The sequence below is a fragment of the Sardina pilchardus genome, chromosome 2 (genome assembly GCF_963854185.1).
Source record: "Sardina pilchardus chromosome 2, fSarPil1.1, whole genome shotgun sequence".
In the NCBI taxonomy this organism is placed as follows: Eukaryota; Metazoa; Chordata; class Actinopteri; order Clupeiformes; family Clupeidae; genus Sardina; species Sardina pilchardus.
In genome coordinates, this window is record NC_084995.1 from 30,745,991 (window position 1) to 30,764,911 (window position 18,921).

The following is an 18,921-nucleotide window of genomic DNA, read 5'->3' on the forward strand; positions in this document are numbered from 1 at the left end:
TGAAAATACTCGTCATAAGTGCAGCCAGTCATTTTTGTGTGATTGCAGAAACACTCAGTGAAACAAAACAAAAACATGCTTCAGGACTGTTTAGGGAAGATGCTTTAATGGCTTTGAGACCTCTATTCTTACTAAGAGGAATCATCATGCATGCACCCTACCAAACATTTGCCCAAATCTATCAACCCTCAACACTTACTGTACAAGATAGCAATGTGCATGGAATAAATATAATTATAGAATGGATGGCTTTAAAAATGTTTTAATTCAACAAGCCAAAAAAATCTGCATCATATATCGGTCATCGGCTGCCCTGATTTCAAAAGGTCATCATCAGCCATAGATAAACCCATATTGGTCCGCTTGTAGAGAAGTAAAATGCCTGTTCGTACCTGCTGCTGTCGCCCTGGGCTCTGCAGCACATGTGACCTCATACGACTCTTCACCTGCCAGCTGCGGTTTGGCTTCTGCAAGAGAAGAACGAGGAGAAGCCAGTCAATGAAACAGTGCGGCCCTTACTTCTTCTTACATAACTCATTTTCCGAGCGGGAATGGAAAGTGTTACAGTACAGTGAGGACAAAATGGGCATGGCCGCAAGTTATTGGGCATGGTGTGAATTTCAGAAAATGAGACGGGATGGACAACCAGCGAAGGAGCAAGATGATGAGGATTAAGGAGCGAATCATCAACAATTGGCAACGCTTGCCCTTGTGGGCCGACAAACAATATGGGGTTTACAGCTTTATCTCCCTTCAGCACACAATGTGAGCAGTGGGTTTCAGTATTCACTCAATCACCCACAATATTGACTAAAGCTTAGGACGTTTTGCAGGATAGGAGGCAATTATATCAACCAGAAATAGATTTCAATGCCTAGAACTGATGCCAGCCACTCGTCTTAGCGTCACCTCAAACAGAGGCCCTCAGTCTGTCTGCACTACAGAGCAGTGGTATGGGAAGAACAGAGAGAGTGACGTGAGCGGGCTCAGGTCTCAAGTATCAAGACGCAGTCTACAGACGCACAGCCTCAAGCTACAAAGTCAAGTCAGACAACAACGACAACATGAAACACACAAGGAAAAACCCAAGATCTGTTGGATGATGACTTCAGTGACATGGCAGTCTGAGTCTTCTCCTCTCGTGGTTTCTGATAGAAAGCTGGAGCGAAATGATTTCATCACTAGCCAAACGCACAACCCTAATATCAAACGTATCTATTTTTTTTATTTTTTTTTTAAGATGATTTTTTTGGGCTTTTTATGCCTTTAATTGGATAGGACAGTAGAGAGAATGACAGGAAGTGAGTGGGAGAGAGAGTCGGGGTGGGATCCGGAAAGGACCACGGGGCGGGAATCGAACCCGGGTCGCCGGCGTACGGTGCAGGTGCCCCAGCCAGTTGCGCCACTGCCGGGGCCAAACGTATCTATTTTTAACACCAGTCCACAATCTTCAAGTTTAGTGTTATGGCAACCTGTGGCCTAGGCTCAACTCCTACACAGCAGATGTCACTGCGGGGCAGGAGTATGTGTTGTCTGACGTGGACGTTGGGCGGTTGGGACTACAGATCTCTCACACTGTGCAAATGTATGGCGGTTGGCTGGTCTGAAGCCAGCCTCTCCTGGCTTTGCTTCACCGCCGATGGCAGAGACTCAGACGTCATGCCCACATCCATCTGTAGCGAAAACACATGGGTCTCCATTGGAGGTGGGGGGAGGGGGGTGGAGGTTAAGGAACATGCTCAGCCTTGGAATCCAATCTATGGAGGTCACACGTGCGGATCCCTCCTCCTACAACACGACCGTGGAAGATGCAAATAGTGCCACGCCTGCCAATACGTTCATCAGCGGCACTGAGGAATCTGAAGTCTATACAGCGCTCATTCTGACACACCTACTTTATCATCACCTCTTTTGTGCTCACTCTATTCACCCACATCCCATTGGCAAGCCAGATTGGAACCATTTTACGAGGGCTATTCCGTGATGAGAGGACTATTCTATTCTGTTGCTAGTGAACCATGATGAGCGCTATTCCGCTCCACTCAGGTCGTGCTGGAGGTGAAGCTAGCACGGGGACTCTGGCTGTGCAGTAGCATCAAACCAACCAGTAGCGACAGGCACTCGGGGCTCAGTCAAAGGCCAAACCAATACCGCTGCACACAGGGGGCGCTCGGTAGGGCAGCATGTCAAAGCATTCTTCTGGAAGTCCTCACACAGAACCATTCCAAAACTAGAAACAAGACTCTGAGACCACCAAACATTTGGTGAGTCAAGACTCTGAGACCACACACACACACACACACAGACACACACACACACAGACACACACAGACACACACAGACACACACAGACACACACAGACACACACACAGACACACACACAGACACACACACAGACACACACACAGACACACACACAGACACACACACAGACACACACACAGACACACACACACACTATCAGTTACTATGAAAATGTGTGAATAGTTTGCACAAGTTAACTGTGTGCTGACAACTGTGTGCTTCATTTTTTAAAACCATCTGCTCTCCTCTCTTTCTTTTTCTATTCTACCCCCCCCCCCCTTCTCTCTCACACACACACACACACACACACACACAAACACACCCACCACCCACTCCAAGTGGCTTTCTATGAAACGTCTACCAGGTCTACATGCATTTTTCAACAGAGTCTTAGTTTGGGGCAATATTGAGAGTGGAGAGTGCCTGGGACTAGAGGGCTGTTGAATGGCAGAGGGCTTGATGACTCAGTCAGCTGCCAGAGCCACAGTGGCTCCATTACGGACCCCGGTGTGTGTGAACACGCCGGTTCTGGACACACCGGCAGAGGACTCGCTGCCAAACAGTCCTGTTGGACCGGACGGCACTTCAAGGGGCCGCGGGAAACGACAAGCGTGACAATGTGCAAAAAGCCTGCACGGGTGACCAGCACTGTCAGGCAAACGCCTTGACACAGAGAGCTCCGGAGGTGGCCGTATTTTTTTTTTTGCTTTCTCGTAGATTTTCTCACAACAAGCACAACCTTGCATGCCCTGGAAATCTCTAGAGCACGGCGATGGGCGGCTTTAAAGTCTGTAGATGTTTCCCACTTTGTCAGTGTGGAACACGGAAAGTCAAAGACACGCCTCAATCCTGTGAAATCCCATGGACAGGAAGTGTTTCCATTGGGTACACATGAGAGCGTCTCACAAAGTGAGCAGAGTGGCTTTAGTCCGCTGACAGAAGTGGAGATAATAATCTGCTGGGTCCTTCAGCTAAAGAGCCAGCACTAGTTGTGTTTATTTGGATGCATGGCAGCATATGAGAAGGGTTGGGAGTAAGAGAGAAGAGAGAGAGAGAGGGGGGGAGAGACAAAGGGAGAGGCAGGGAGAACGATAAAAAAAAAGATACAGAAAGAGAGACCAAACACTGACTCTTCATCTGCCATGACAAAAACAAATGTAGTGACTTCACACACTTGAAGGCCAGTCACACTCCTCCTCCTCCTCCTCCTCCTCCTCTCCTCACCCAGTGAGCACCTGCTCAGCAGCCACTCCCCAGTCTCTGGCACACACTGACGTTAGGAGGCCCTACAAAGGCTGGCAGCAGATATGAGGCTTCTCTCTTCTCTCCCCCAGCAGACATCTCCCAACTCCATTCATCACACCCAGCCTCTCAGGAGCTGTGCATATGTCTGTGTGTGTGTGTGTATGTGTGTGAGTGTGTGTACGTGTATGTGTGTGCATGTGCGTGTGGTTAGGATGACTATGTTTGCTTTACTCTACATCAAGATGAGTTTTGCTCTACATCAATGTACCTACCTGCACAGAAAAACAATTATCGGTACACGACACGTAAAACCAACATGTAAACCTTGAATGGCCACCGTGCCCAGACAGATCAGATGAAGCTCTTGGCATCTCGTGCGAGGGCCCAGGTCCAACTAAAACTCTAAACTGCTACCGCCGCCCGCCGGCTCCAGCCACTCATCCAGCACAGCTAATCCAATAAACCACAGGCTGACGCCGGAGCTACCAGGCGAGTCCAGGGAGTCTCCGGACTGCAGAGGAACAACAAACCCTGGCCACATGAAGTGCACTTTTCATGGGCCGTTTCAACCTTTGGCAAACTTGGGACATTTCTGGCCAACACCCAGAAAATGTTTGTTTTTAAAGAAAAGAATAACAAAAAACAGAAAAACCCGCCACCACACACACCCAAAGAGGCCACATCTAAATTCAAATCTAAACCCACTACTAGACCAAACCTACACTTGAGAAGATCCAGAGATCTTTAGCTTGTGTGCGCTCGGGGGATGGGCTTTTTTCCAATGAAAACATAACGTCTTAAAGAGACAGCGTCCCTTGTGTGGCCGGCAGCACTCACCAGACACCTGCTCTCCTGCCTGCTCACAACCTGCGGCGCCAGCCGCCGGGTCTTCCTCCCCGGGCGCTCCGCCGGGCGGGCAGTCCATGGGGCTGGACGGCTGCGGCTCGGCCGGCGCGTCCCCTGGCTCCTCCTCGGCGCCGGAGGGGGCCAGCGTGAGCCGGGCCTCCAGGTCCCTGTGCGGCGGGTCCAGATCGGGGCTAGAGCGTTGGCAGCCGCAGCACACGTAGTCCTCCCCTGGCGGGGGCTCCACAAAGCCCTCCACCTGCTGCTCGCACTCCAGGTGCAGCCACCTAAAAATAGAGCACACCGTGGATGAGAAGGGAGCGCCAGAGAACAAAACCAGAACATATGAGATAAAAGGACTAGGACTATAACAAAGATTTAGAAAAAAGATAAATCAAATGAATGAAATCAAACGCAACAGATGTTAGCACGGTCCATCCTTAACTCTTCCATTAACACACACAAATGTAGGTTTTTCAGAATAGACTTCATTATAGTCATTCAAATATCAAATATTCGTTCATCCTTTCACTCATTTCCACTCTACTTGGGTCATTCATTCTTCCACTCTAATTGGATCGTTCATTTTACATTGTATTGCATGTTGTGTGTGGTGTCTTAAGCTGCTGGGACCTTGAATTTCCCCTTGGGGATCAATAAAGTATCTATCTATCTATCTGTCTATCTATCTATCTATCTATCTATCTGTCTATCTATCTATCTAATGGAAAAATAAAGTTCTTTGAATTTAATTGAATATCTATCTATCTATCTATCTATCTATCTATCTATCTATCTACCATCATTTACCCAGCATCCCAGTTCTAACCCCCTCTCCTCCCCCCTCCATCCTCAGGTACCTTTTGCAGCTGTGGCAGGAGAGCAGGTGGGGCTGGAGCTCAGGGTCCAGTCCGCCCCCACACAGAGGGCAGGCCAGCGCTGGGTCCTGCTGCCCGGCACAGGCCTCGCACAGCAGCCCCGAGTGGTGCCACTGGCCGCTCGTCCGCGTGCCGCACTGGTCACACACGCGGCAGTTCTACAAAGAGTTCACACACAAGACAAGACAAGACACGCACTCAGCAAGGCTCAGGTCAAATCTATGGTGGTGGTGGTGATGTCTACTGAAGAGACATTGAGGCCCACCATTGAGGCCCAGGGAACACACACATGCGACAAACCTGCAAATGATGAGTAAATGACTTCTATTGACTATGATTTACAATATAGGTGTGCGTTACGGCTGATGTTAGGGTTCCTCACCTTGCATCTCCAGCCACCAGCAGGCAAGGAGTCCATTGCCGGCTGCAGGCAGAACGTATGATAGCCTTTATCGCACATGTCACACACCAGCATCTTGGTGTCCTCGCCTGGGTTCCTGGAGTGACACAAACATCACAAAACAGCACCTTTACCATGACAGGACATACGTACGAAGCCAAAGACAGCAAACCTGACACCAAGCACCTAGCAGCTCAACGGGGGAAAAAATCCACTTAATCTCTTCTGGTAAATCCTTCTTTCCTCAATGAGCCTCATGGACGACATCGCTCTGATGGCCTGAGGAGATGAGGAGACAAACAAAGAGAGAGCGGAGCGGGAGGCAAACTCACTTGCACGTCTGGCAGACTTTGCACTCCGGGCACTGCCAGCCTGCCCTCTTCAGAGGGGTCACTGCGATGTCCAGACACATGCCGTGGTAGTGCAGCCCACAGCTGGTGCAGAAGAGCTGGTCCTGGAGGTCACCGGGGCTGTCGCACAGCACACAGTTGACCTCCTCCAGAGCTGGGACCCAGAATAAAAGAATTGTAGAGAGAGAGAGAGAAAGAGAGGGTCAGAGAGAGAGAGGGAGAGGGTGAGAGAGAGAGGGAGATAGGGAGAGAGAGAGAGAGAAAGAGGGTGAGAGAGAGAGATAGGGTAAGGGAGAGAGAAAGAGGATGAGGGTGTGTGTGTGTGAGTGTGAGAGAGAGAGAGGAAAAAAGTGAGAGGAGGAATGTGTTTGTATCGTCATGGAGAAGAAGACCAAAGAGAAACCATATGATGTTTTAAGGTAGAGGACAACTAGAATAGGGGAACCAAGGGGAGAAAGAGTTGAGAGGGGAAGGAGGGGCACAGGGGGGAGAAACACAATAAAGGGGGAGAAAGGCAAGGAGTAAAATGAGAAGAAGACAAAAACACTCACATCTGTCAATGGCTAATTCAATATGATCAGGGCAGAAGAGCAAAAGTCTCTTGAAGTCCTGAAAGGTTCCGGCAGCCCCCGCACAAGGATAATGGTACATCCGATCGCACCCCTCCTCACAGCACTTGATGGATGCTCCAAGGCGCTTACAGTATGCACAGCACTGCAGGGGGGAGAGAAAGAGAGAGAGAAGGAGGGAGAAAGAGAGAGAGTAGGAGGAAGGAGAGAGTGAGAGAGAGAGAGTGGGAGGTTTAGAGGGAGAGAGAGAGAGAGAGAGAGAGCGAGCCATCAAAACCATGAGTGAAATGAACACATCATCCAATCCTGCAGCAGCTAAACCATACCACACCAAAATTACATAGGGAACAGTCCACTCCAAACACCAAGATCAACACCAAGCGCTAGGATACCGCAGCAACGATGGGACCCTATTCAAAAACCCATCTCAGCAACCGAGCTCATAGAAAACTGCATGTCAGTCAAACTATAATTACAGCTCACAGAAAACTGGACTCAAGGTTTTCCAGGGTCAGTGCAATTACTGAGAGGTTTACCACTCCAGTTGGCTGGACTTACATACTATTACGCCTATGGCAGGCACTCTTCACACTCATGTGGGAATACGTATACACTCCCACAGACTTTACCTTCAAACTGAGTATAGTTCACCTCCTGTTTTGTTCCCATCACGGTCATGTGCAACTATATCAGCCGAGACCAAAACCATTACACGCAAATAAAAAAACAAACTAAACCCAGACATCAGTCGAGGGCATTGCCACAGTTTCCAACTTTTTTTCTGCGAAAGGTGAACCAAATACCTCAACGGGAAGGGGAAATAATTCCCAGTTCAGCTTGACTCACTTCTCCTTCTCAAGACTCACTTTCCCTTTTACACCAGCTCTCTTCCTCTTCAGCGTCCCTCACACGCTCCTACACATTTCCTCCCAACGCTACAGAGTTTCCCTAAAAGTAACAGCCCTATCGATGTACATGTTCCTGATTGCTTCTGGCTGTCAAGAGCCAGGTACAGGACAGCTAGCATGCGTTTGTGCTCTTTAATTATTCCATTTTGTCTGTCGCAGTCTGGCAAAACAACACCCACAGTTAGCGAACTGCAATTAGCCACAGAGCTACATCTAACTAATCCGTCGGGAAAAAAAAACACTGGGGTCGGGGAAGACCAGCATTTTTAATGCGCCCCGTGCATCCCATGCAAACCGCCGAGCCTGACACCCGCCCACTCGAGCAGGCCGACTCACAGTTCACGCTGATAATTCTGTGGCTTATTTGCTGCCGCTTTAGCCACTTGGAAAAAGGATACGGAAGGCTTTAAAAGCCCATCATTTGGGGGCTGGGATTGGGGAGGGGAGTGCTAAATGCTAAGTGCTAAGCCGCGGAGGCAAGAGTGTTCCTGAGTGCCTTGACCTTTTCCGCGGCGCAGGCGGGCAGGAGGGAGGGAGGGGAGGGCGGGCTGTGCCACGCTGATCAGCGGTGACCTTTAGCGCCAGACAGATCCATCACGCCGCTCACGTCGCTTACGACAGCACTGGAGCAGGTTGACAGCACGTGGCGTTACTCACAGGACCAGTCGTGGAGCTGCGCCAGATGTATATGGATAACAGTCTATTGTTGCTGTTAACGACCATGTCTCTTACCATACCATACTCACCTTAGTCGGGCTATGACATGGGCTATGGAGCTGGTCGTCTCTACTCTAGTCTAGTCGATGTGATACGGTAGTGATTCACCAACTACACCGCAAAATGTCCCGGAAGCTTCTATCTGTTCTGCGCTGTTTGAAATACGTCTCTAGCTTTTATTTTGGACAGATGTCTGGAAGCAGTGTCACAGCCAGGCTCCTATGGAGCTTGACAGGGTGCAAATCAAGGTTCTATCCCAATCCAGACTCGTCTCGATCTCTTGTGTGTTTCCGAGCAAGCAAACCAGCAGTCCTGTGTTTAAAAGCGAGTGAAAATCTGTGCCGAGACATAACCCCCAAGGCGCCTCACCTGTGTGCTCCCTGAGTGGATGGCTTGGTCCACGTTGAGCAGTGATTGGTCCTCGCCCTGGCGCACGTCTTGCGACCACACGGCACAACGCTGATGGGCCCAGCACCGTCCTGCAACAGCAGACAAGAGCAACACACCGCATCTGTTACCTCTGCGTCACGAGCTTGTGTTTGGCATCTCAAAGGTCCCTCTCTCATTATGGGTATCCTTCCCAGTGGGCATGGGGGTTTAGATGCCGAACCCATTAATGCAGCGGAGCCTCACCTGACTCATCAAAGAGCGTCTGGACATCCGTGCCATCAGGGAGGCCAACGTGACTAAGCTCATCCCAAAACCTGCCAGCTCCTTCCTCCGCGCTGTGAAGAGAGAGAGAGAGAGAGAGAGAGAGGGGGGGGGGGGGGGGGGGGGGGGGAGAGAGATACCGACATGAAAAAATTGCAAACATAGATATATGCTGTAAAAATGCTATTGAAATACTGTAAAGAGGCCATAACCTACTAGCTTAAACAAGACTGCAAAACGCATTTAAGCATCAGTGCCCATATTCACAAAGTGTACTCCTGAATCGCACACATTATTTTCAACCAAACGGCTCTTCTTCAACTTATTCACAAAACTTTTAATATGGAAAAATGAAAACTCCTAGGGAGAAGCAGAGCTCCGTTGCTATGGTTGATTTCAACTCCCATGCACAAGCTCGATTGGCTGATGAGTGACAGGTTCCAAAGTAAAGACTGACACGCCAATAATTTGTAGTTCTTTCTCCTAAATTGGCCAGTTATGAGCTACTTTCAGTCTTAAGATCCTTTGTTAATACGGGCCCTGGGCGCGTATGGATCCCTTCCCATTACCACTCATCAGTATGCCGTGTGGATGCATGGTGGAGAATGAGGAGGCCTGAGGGGTGGGAGCGAGGCCGCCTCTCTGGTCACAGCCAGACTCAACTGATTGATTGGCCCGTTCTGGGGAAAGGACTCGTGTCAACATGTCAGCACCTTCAGTGGCACATCATCACAGCGCAGCAGTGCCCCTCATTACAGCACAACCAGCTCAGTCTTTCCTCCACCGACCACGCCCCCCAGGAGAAGCAGCGTTCACACCGGGGGACTCCAAATTAGCAGAGCGCTAGCCACTATACTGGCATCTAGCATAACATCACAGACATAATAGCAACACACTGGGATTTCTACAGTTTAGTTGTTATAGCTACTGGCTGCCCAGTTGGAGAAAAAAACAAAGTAGCACCATCAACCTGAAGCGGTGGGAGATATATTACGTACTTTAAAGCAACAATTAGCCACTTGCCGGCGAGTTTGGCGATCAACTACTTTCGGTATCTTCAAAATTTGTTGTGATAGAATATAGTAATGTGAAGAAGGACCGAAAAACACAGCTGTCCTTCTCCAGGCTACGCATTTTGTATTTCTGTGGTTCTGGAGAGGACGAAGGAGAAGACTCTTCACAGCATGAAATTAGCGACGAATCACAAAATGATTCCAATTAGCACGTTAGCATGCTTTTATTAGAGCCAACAGGGTGGTGGTGGTGCAAGGAAGCCGCTCGTTACATGTAGTTCCAAAACTCCGTAATGCTTCTTCAAGGTGAAACCATTATACTCAAAGAAGAGGCCTACATGTATCTCATTTGTACGCTCAACAAGTAATGACAATACTTCCAGAGGTGAAGAGAAAGCACATATAGTATTTTGATGTGTCACACATAAATATTGATGCAAAAATTGACCTCAACATCAATTCATGGTCCTTGGAGTCTAGTTAATGTGTACATAGTCAATTAAGTTCCCATCAGAGTTGATGCTACAGGTTGATGCTCCAGACATCACAACTGCAAACATGCCAACAGATTCTTCACCAAGAAGCAGGAATGACCAGGTCAAGCCAAAAACCCTAGTTTTAACAGGCAGTCCCCTGCATCATTGTCCCCTCACCCTCATCATCACACTGGCCTAAGCTATATGTGAGGCCCTGAAATCTTTTGCTGATTCGTTCATATTCTTTGTTGTTTTAAAAAAGATTTTTTTTTTTAAAAAAGAATCATAATCAATGCAGGGCTACTAATTTGATTTGCTGAATAGACGTTTATTCAAAATACCTTTTTAAATACTGGTCTACAGAGTCACACATTCTGCCATGTCACGTCCTCAACAAAGGTCTCTCAAGGTATTACTTCATTCTTCCCTTTCCCCCCCCCCGCCTTCTCTCCATCTCCCCCCTCTTTCTCTGTCTGTGTTTCTCTCTCTCTCACACACACACACACACACACACACTCTCTCACAAATACACACACACACACACACACACACACACACACACTGGCACTCTTCCAGATGCGGCAACCAATCGTGCAGCTCCCGCTGTGACAATGCACGGCTGAGCTGGCAGGCAGCCAAGGCCACGTTTGTCGGGGGGTGTGTGGGGGGGGCATTACGTCACCACCCACCACTCCCCCCCCGCCCCACCCCCCCCCCTCGCCATTCCCACCCCCTGGGAGACGCTTGATTGGCTCTGAAAAGCCGAGACAAATTAGGCAGCTGGCCAAGGGAGCGCAGGGAGGATCTTTTTTTTGTGCGGCCAGGCACAGGCTCAGAGAGGAGTGAGCTGGGCCTTCATATCGCCGGGCTTCACGCGGCTCTCGGAGAAAAGGGCAGCAGCGCTGGGCCTAACGCCGGGCTGACACACGCTAATTGATCTGGCTAAAACCTGGGCAAGAAAAACGTGGCCTTTCACAGAAGCTGTGCTCAGGGGCGCTCCCTGCACAATGCCAGGCGAGCATATTAGCGCGCTAACGCTAAAAGCCGCTGCTGCCTCGCGTAGGCTGAGGAGACGAGGAAGGATATGGCGCTACGCAGGGGAGGAAGTTCAGAAGAAGTCGCATCTGGAGAGCATATGAGGGGAGACGTCCGGAGACTTAATCTGGCTGATTAGCATGGAGCGGCTTCAAGGAAGATTTGATTGGGAGCACGCCTAGCCTGTTAGCCCCATCATGTCGACCTGGCCTCGTCTGACCAGGAAAAGGCCGTAGCCGAGGAAATGGAAAGAGCAGACGTGACATATTCGCAGCGATATTCTCCATCAGTCAGCCCAGGCAGAAGAGGGCCATGACCACGGTCAGCCGCGTGAGTCAGACCAGCCAAAAAGAGTGTGAACGCACCAGTGACGCACACTGTCTGTGTGTGTCTGCCTCTGGACACGCTCTGACACACTCTGTCAGCCGCGCAGATGCACACAGCTCGTGCGCTCGCGCAAACACCCACACACACGCGCGCGCCCGTTTTAGGCGCGAGTGACGTACTCTTTGTGTTGCCGTCTTTGCATCACCCTCGCAGCGCCCTCGCGTTTGCGGCGGCTGGCAGGCGGGCGACTCTCCTCCTCCGGCAGCCTCGCGCGCGTGAGAGCAAGCCACTTAGCTCAGCTCATTAAACCGCTACAGAGGCCATCACAGGCCATTTCACTCTCTCCCAGCGCCGACCAGTCGCCGGCAAACGCAATGTGACAGCGCCGCCCGGCCCGAGCCCCGGCCAATCAGCTTACCTCGACAACGCCCTGGGAGCCACGGTCGGCCTGGGGGTCCTGCTGTCCGGGTCACCGCCACCGTCGCCATCGTCGCCATCCCTCGTGCTGCCTCCTGATTGGCTACTGGGAGTGGGTGTGGCCTCAAATGTCCTCAGATCCCCCTGACCCAGGAGGCTCCGCTCACCACAATAACAGAAGGCACAGAGCTGTTCACTGCACAAACAAACAAACCAAAGAGCAGAAAGGTTATCAATATAAGGCACACAGCTGTTCACTGCATAAACAAACAAACAAACAAACACCTGTTATTAAAGTAAATTTTCTGGGAAATAAGCTTATTTCCCATGTAAATAGAGGACACATGGATACATGACCTTCTCTTCTCTGTGTGTGCAATAACCTAGTCTGACACCGTTAGTGTAGCTTAGCAAAATTCCCTGGCAGTGGGTTAGAGCAGTTAGCTGATAGCTAGCCAGTAGCTAAAGGGAGCTATGAATAAACAAACAGGTGAGACAGCCAATAAAGTCTGACAAACGAGGGCCTCCTCCTGTCCCAATGAGAGTAGTATATCCTGACAGAGCTGTCTAGCACTGAGATCAATGGGCGACCTTTCCAGGACTGGCACCCAGGACAACTCCCGGTGGGCTAACGCAGGTTGACTGCTGAGGGGGCTGTGGAGCTTTTGATGCTTGTTTATGCATTCTGGGTGGATTTCCTGAAAGCATCAGGGACCTCTTCCCCAAATTACACCAGCACACATGTGCACTGCTTAGGTCTACTGGGCACGCTTGGATGTCAGAGAATGCCCCTACCCATTAACCTCACTGCACTGGTTAATGCTGAAATGCTAAGGCAGTAGGACAGGGTTCTGCATTCCAGGTCTGAAGCCCGCCTCGTCTGAAAGCGCACAACATTACCCATTACACTGCTTTTCCATCTATACTTAGTACATATACTGGCTGGCCCACCAATTCATTATGCTGAAACAATGTGCACAATCACATCAGTTTGTAAGCAAAATATCTAGAGTTGGAATCAGTCATTTTGCTGTTATTTTCAAATCTGTTCATGTGATAGAACATGGCCATCTAAGGTGTGACTAGCAAACCTTGCTCAGACTAGCAATGTTGTTCCCACTGATCCTAAAACTGGTACACTTACCAAATGAGTTAAATACTGTTACAGGGCTGTTTCGATCAAAACAAAGTCAAGACAGGAAGGAAGCAACCACAGCAATCATTGGTTGGAGCTGGATTCAAAGGCCAAGGTTGAGGAGGACTGCAGTACAAATCCAGTATAAATCGGCATGGTTTCTCACATAGCCAAGATTGTATCCCAGTATCTGCACCTCATGACTCACCCACTATCCTGTGCAAGTAAGGCGACGTTACCAAAACCAGACTGCTGGACAGAGGCGTTCTATTCAGCCTGGTGAACAGGGGTGTTATATTCGGAACTGTCAGGAATATCTGGAGACTATTATACTCAGCCCTCCAGTGCCATCTCCTCAGCCAGACCGCACTGGTGCTGTAGCTTCCCTACTCCTAGTACTGATAATGTGCTGGCTAATGGTGATCCACAAAAGCACAAAAACACACATATCTTCATTCTATTCTCAAGCCCTGCAAACCCCTTTAGAAATACACACAGAACACACACAAAAAATTACAATACAAACGTGCCCTTGTATTACACACACAGAGACATGCTGATGTGCACATGCACACACGCTCACATACTACACACTCAAACACTTACACACACACAAACACACACACACACACACACACACAGCAGTGACTCAGCAGACTGTCATGACTGAGCGCTTGTCTGACCTGCTTTTGGTTACTCCTGAGGCCGAGGCTGATGGTGCCGCTGCTGCCTCCTCTGTCTGGTGGAGGGGGAGAGAGGGGCTGTCCCCCCCCTCGCCGTCACCTGCCGCCAACATGGCACTCTCACCCATCTCCTGCTGCTCTTTTGGCTCTGAGGGACAGACACAGAGAGGGGGGTTGGGGGGTGGGGGGAGAGGGAGCAGGTGCAGTTTAAGACTCAGGTGTCAAAGCCAATGAATCACTACACTACAAGAGATATTCCGACCACTGAAAATTCCTAATGTTCCAAGTGACTCAAACCATTTTCTAATTTTCTGAATTCTCCATTTCACTGCCTCCATTCTAACCCATAGTCCTTCCCATATCCTGGTCCTAAAACACAACCACTTCACACACAAACAACTACAAATGAGCCAGATAGATGTGATGAGTCTATGGGTTTTTTTTTGCTGTTGTTGAGGGTGGGTGTGTGGGGGGGGGGTGTCTAGGTGCTTTATATCCAAGCCACCCTTTTGTGGAGAAATGCAGAGACCACATGCTCAGAGACACAAGAGAAAATGGCCGCCCAACACACTCCTGGAGTGGAGGGACGTGACTCACTCGCGGGTAAACGTAATGAGACCACCATTCCACTTCAAGGAAAAAAGGCTTTATGAGAATTTAGAAAGAGTTTGATTCTTTTGTTGGTGCATTTTTTGTTTCGAAAAATATGACAAAATATCACAAATGTAGAGCAACAGATTAAACAAAATGCAATTTTTGTGCATTTCACTTCACTTGCTAGTAGCACTCCACCCATTCACTGAGCACCTACTGAGTTTCTTCCACATCTTCTGTTTCCACCATCTTCTTATTTTCAGACCCACACAGAAATAAATGAGATGGTGTAGTGGTATAGTGGGGACTTGGGTGAGCTGATATTTCTACTCCAGACACACAGCTGCCACATAATCTGAAGCTCCTAAGGGATTCCTGTCTGGCAGTTGTGGACTTCTCACAACTCACTCGATACATCAGTTGGGAGTGGAAAAAAAAAATAAAAAAAAATGGACACAACTGTTTGTGTATGAGGGGAGCGTAGAGAGGGGGATTTTAAGAAGCTCTCAGAGTGCATTACCAAGCCCACTCGCTCCAACTCCACCTAAAATCACATTGCCAGGAGCAATGCAGGAAACGAGAGAGAGAGAGAGAGAGAGAGAGAGAGAGAGAGAGAGAGAAAGAGACAGAGAGAGAGAGAGAAATAAGAGAGGGGCTGAGGGAAAAGCCAGGGGCAGCCTCGTGGCTAAAGTTAAATCCTTTCAATTACACCTCACAAGTGGGGCCAGGTGGAGTGTGGGACATGGAAAGCAGAGGAGCCCTCATCAGCTCGTACTACTGCTCCTCCACGCACTGGCTGCCAGACAGACTCGCTAAAGCCTCGCTCTCTCTCTCTCTCTATCCTTCTCTCTCTCTCTCCTTCTCTCTCTCTCTCTCTATCCTTCTCTCTTTCTCTCTCTATCCTTCTCTCTCACTCTCTCCATCCTTCTCTCTCACTCTCTCCATCCTTCTCTCTCACTCTCTCTATCCTTCTCTCTCACTCTCTCTCTCTCTCTGACTGTGGAGGCTGCGAGGGCGAGACATGGCGGCCGCTCGCTCACACCAGCACCCATTATCTGGGAGAGCTCCACACGCACAACGCTCCAGCAGCCTGAGAGGTAGAGAAGGATGAGGAGGAGGAGGGAGAGGAGGATGAGGGAGGGGGGGGGGGATAATGGAGTGGAGGGAGGGAGGGAGAGAGAGGAGATAGGGAGGGAGGGAGAAAAAGACACACACAGAAAGAGAAAGAGAGAGGGAGAGAGGGAGAGAGGGTAAAAGGGAGAGATATATAGAGAGGAAAGGAGAGAGAGAGGGAGAGGGAGAGAGACACACAGAAAGAGAAAGAGATATGGAGAGAGGGAGAGAGGGTAAGAGGGAGAGATATATAGAGAGGAAAGGAGAGAGAGAGGGAGAGAGATGGAGGAGGGATGGCACTAAGGAGGCAGGTGGAGATGGGGGGGGGGGGGGGGTGGCTCACCTATCTCCTGACTGGCTGCGGGCTCAGCCAACTCTGCGGTCTCCACCACCTCGTCATCCTCCAACAGTGCCCTGCCGCGGCTTCGACTCCTGCGAGAGAAACAGGGTGGTGTGGAGGGGGCGGGACAAAGAGGGAGGAAGAGAGGAGAGCGTGAATGAAAGAATATGTGAATGAGTGATAATGAGAGAAAGACAAAGGAAAAGGAGAGAGAGAGATAAGAGCAACGGGGAGAAAGAGAGGGAAGAGTGGGAGAAAAAGACAGAGAGAGATAAAGGAAAACTAATTATTGTCTGGACAGTGCTCGATAGCTCAATGGGGAGATGATCATGAATTAGTTGCATACAGTCACAGCTGTCACTGGCTCTTAATGGCCAGTAATGGCTAGCCCCAGCTGAACGGGTGGACGTGTATATGCTGCTCATGAAGAAGACCGGGGCGAGGTCTTTCATTTCACATACACACATACGCTCACATATTTATAGACACACACACACACACACATGAATGCATGCATGTACTGTATGTGTCTATATATACACATACACATATACACATACTGTACTCTCACATATTTATAGACACAGACACACATAGACCTGAATGCATATATATATATATGTATATATATATATATATACATATATATGTGGAAATTCGGATGAGTTGACAAGTCAAATTGGCAATGGTCTCTTCATTTTGAATATGACCATCAACTCATTCGAATGTCACTCAGCAACCGTAGGAAGACATCAGAAAAATCTGCAGTGGTATCTTAATTTTTTCCCCAGAGCTGAATATTTAGACAGATAGATAGACACACACATTACAAACAGAGTTCATCACCATTACACCAATGCAAAATTGTGCTCAAGACAGTCAAAGGTGCATTTGCATTTAGAACTGCCCTCAGAGCAAGTTACTGTAAGTGTTTACTAATTTGATCAGAACATCATTTGAAGAAAATGTCCTTCAGAGGTGATTTTGGAGTGTTGTGTAGTAGGATAAGAACTTGAAAACAGTTTGCGTTATCAAGCTGTCTTCATCAAGACAATTAGGCACATCTATCCTTTAAAGCTGGGCCGTCTCTGAAGAGAGCAAATCAACTCATCACTTTTCTTAACAACTCAGCTTGAAAACATCACACGCTTCTGTACTTTATTTTGTCTAGTTTCTGTTTAAATTGATTTCTCACTCACAGCAACACCTATTGTAGGGGGAAAAAAACTGAAGGCTCATCTTAAGATCTACAAGTACAATATAATTATAATATAATATAGTTCAGAAGTTGATTGAGGTCACTAGACTGTTTTGTTTTTTTCAAGCTTTTTTTCACTCCAAAGCCATCACATCAGTGAAACAAACTAAAGATATGAAAACTGGATCCACTAACCACTGCATTCGACTATTCTTACCCATCCACTGAGCAGACAGCCTAGATAACCGCTACAGCACATGTCTAGTCACGCATAGTAAACCGTAGGGGTTAAACCATACCATTCAGATGCCTCTGAGGCACACCTGGCCCCGAGATGACTGCCCACTGTCTGGCGTGTGTGTGTGTGCGCGTGCGTGTGTGTGTGTGTGTGTGTGTGTGTGTGGGTTTGTGTGTGTGCGCGCGTGTGTGTGTGTTGAGAGGGTTACACACTCCCGTGTGTGTGCGGGTGTATGTGTGTGTGGGTGTTTGTGTGTGCGCGTGTGTGTGTTGAGAGGGTTAAGGGGAGGGCTCAGCTCGGCTGGCTGGCTGGCTGGCTGGCTGGTTAACGGTGGGCCTGCCACTGCTGTGGGTTTATTTTGATTTGTGATCTCTGGCGCGGTCGGGAGGAGCGGCGCGTCGACTCAAATGTCCACCTCCCACCGTGCTGCCTCGCGGCCTTCTCACATGGACGCCTCGTTCTCCCTCCCGCTGCTGCTCAACACCCCATCCCCCCTCCACACACACACGCGCACGCACACACACACACACACATACGCCTGTATTCCCCCAACTCATTCAGCTGCTCTGCTGTTTTTCCCAATGACTGACCAGCAGCCAGCAGGGGAGGAGAAAGAAGAGCTTGGAGGACAGCGCCCCTCCATGCCCATCGCCTATCTGTCTACATCTCCCTCTCCTCTCCTCTCCTCTCCTCTCCTCTCCTCTCCTCTCCTCTCCTCTCCTCTCCTCTCCTCTGCTCTGCTCTGCTCTGCTCTGCTCTGCTCTGCACTGTGCTTCTGCAGCTCGGCTGCTAACCAGTCGACACCTGCATCTGCACACGACATGACACGACCGCATGCACGATCAGTCAGAGTGTGAGTGATGCACGCCATGCACGATGGCATGACGGGGCAAAATCATTTCCTCTGTGAGGTGGGAGAACAGAACAGTGCGGCGCGGCGCAACGAGAGAGACACAGAGCCTGACTCTGAATAACTTCAAAACTCTGCTGGCTCACAAATGAGGGCTCAATGTCAAATAAGACTTGACGAGCCTGCAAATGATATTCGAGCACCTCTCCGCACATTAAAAAACACACACATGGCGGCACGTGTGCACAGAGTAAAAAAAAGGGAGAGATATATGTCAGGATGTGAGGAATCCGACTGGGCAACTCTCCAACCCTAGCATAGTAGTATCACTTCATCAAGGTGATAATTGTCAGGGACACAAATTAAACGGCAACATCCACAGTAAGCCCGCTAAGTGGAGAGAGAGTAAACTTGAGGCGGGCGAGAGCAAACAGATCTCTGGGGGGGGTATGATGGGCGTGGGGGTGGGAGAAGAAAAGGAGGGGTAATTATCGATGCCACTAGAGAGAGAAATCACAATCTGCCTGATGCCAGCCCACCCCTCCCTCCAAATGACTTCCTCCACCAGATAACCAGCGTGGCCCCGCCCTCGAAAATGGGGGCAAACTCCTGTAATCAGAGCTGAAAATACACGAG

At 49.4% G+C, this 18,921-nt stretch overlaps 1 protein-coding gene across 12 annotated transcripts in view; it reads right to left on the reverse strand.

Annotated features, from left to right (window-relative positions):
• The window catches only part of kmt2cb (lysine (K)-specific methyltransferase 2Cb), a 73,029-nt gene that overhangs the window by 44,175 nt on the left and 9,933 nt on the right, over positions 1–18,921 (reverse strand). For 11 of the 12 annotated variants that reach the window (XM_062526422.1, XM_062526501.1, XM_062526509.1 and 8 more), the window contains exons 3-13: positions 16,003–16,091; positions 13,953–14,100; positions 12,136–12,330; positions 8,849–8,940; positions 8,585–8,694; positions 6,573–6,735; positions 6,004–6,175; positions 5,654–5,768; positions 5,254–5,429; positions 4,388–4,680; positions 393–467 (exon numbers count right to left, since the gene is read on the reverse strand). In XM_062526422.1, coding sequence (XP_062382406.1) covers positions 393–467; positions 4,388–4,680; positions 5,254–5,429; positions 5,654–5,768; positions 6,004–6,175; positions 6,573–6,735; positions 8,585–8,694; positions 8,849–8,940; positions 12,136–12,330; positions 13,953–14,100; positions 16,003–16,091 — 1,628 coding nt within the window. The remainder of the gene's footprint in view (positions 1–392; positions 468–4,387; positions 4,681–5,253; positions 5,430–5,653; positions 5,769–6,003; positions 6,176–6,572; positions 6,736–8,584; positions 8,695–8,848; positions 8,941–12,135; positions 12,331–13,952; positions 14,101–16,002; positions 16,092–18,921) is intronic. The other variant, XM_062526495.1, reaches the window with a different exon arrangement.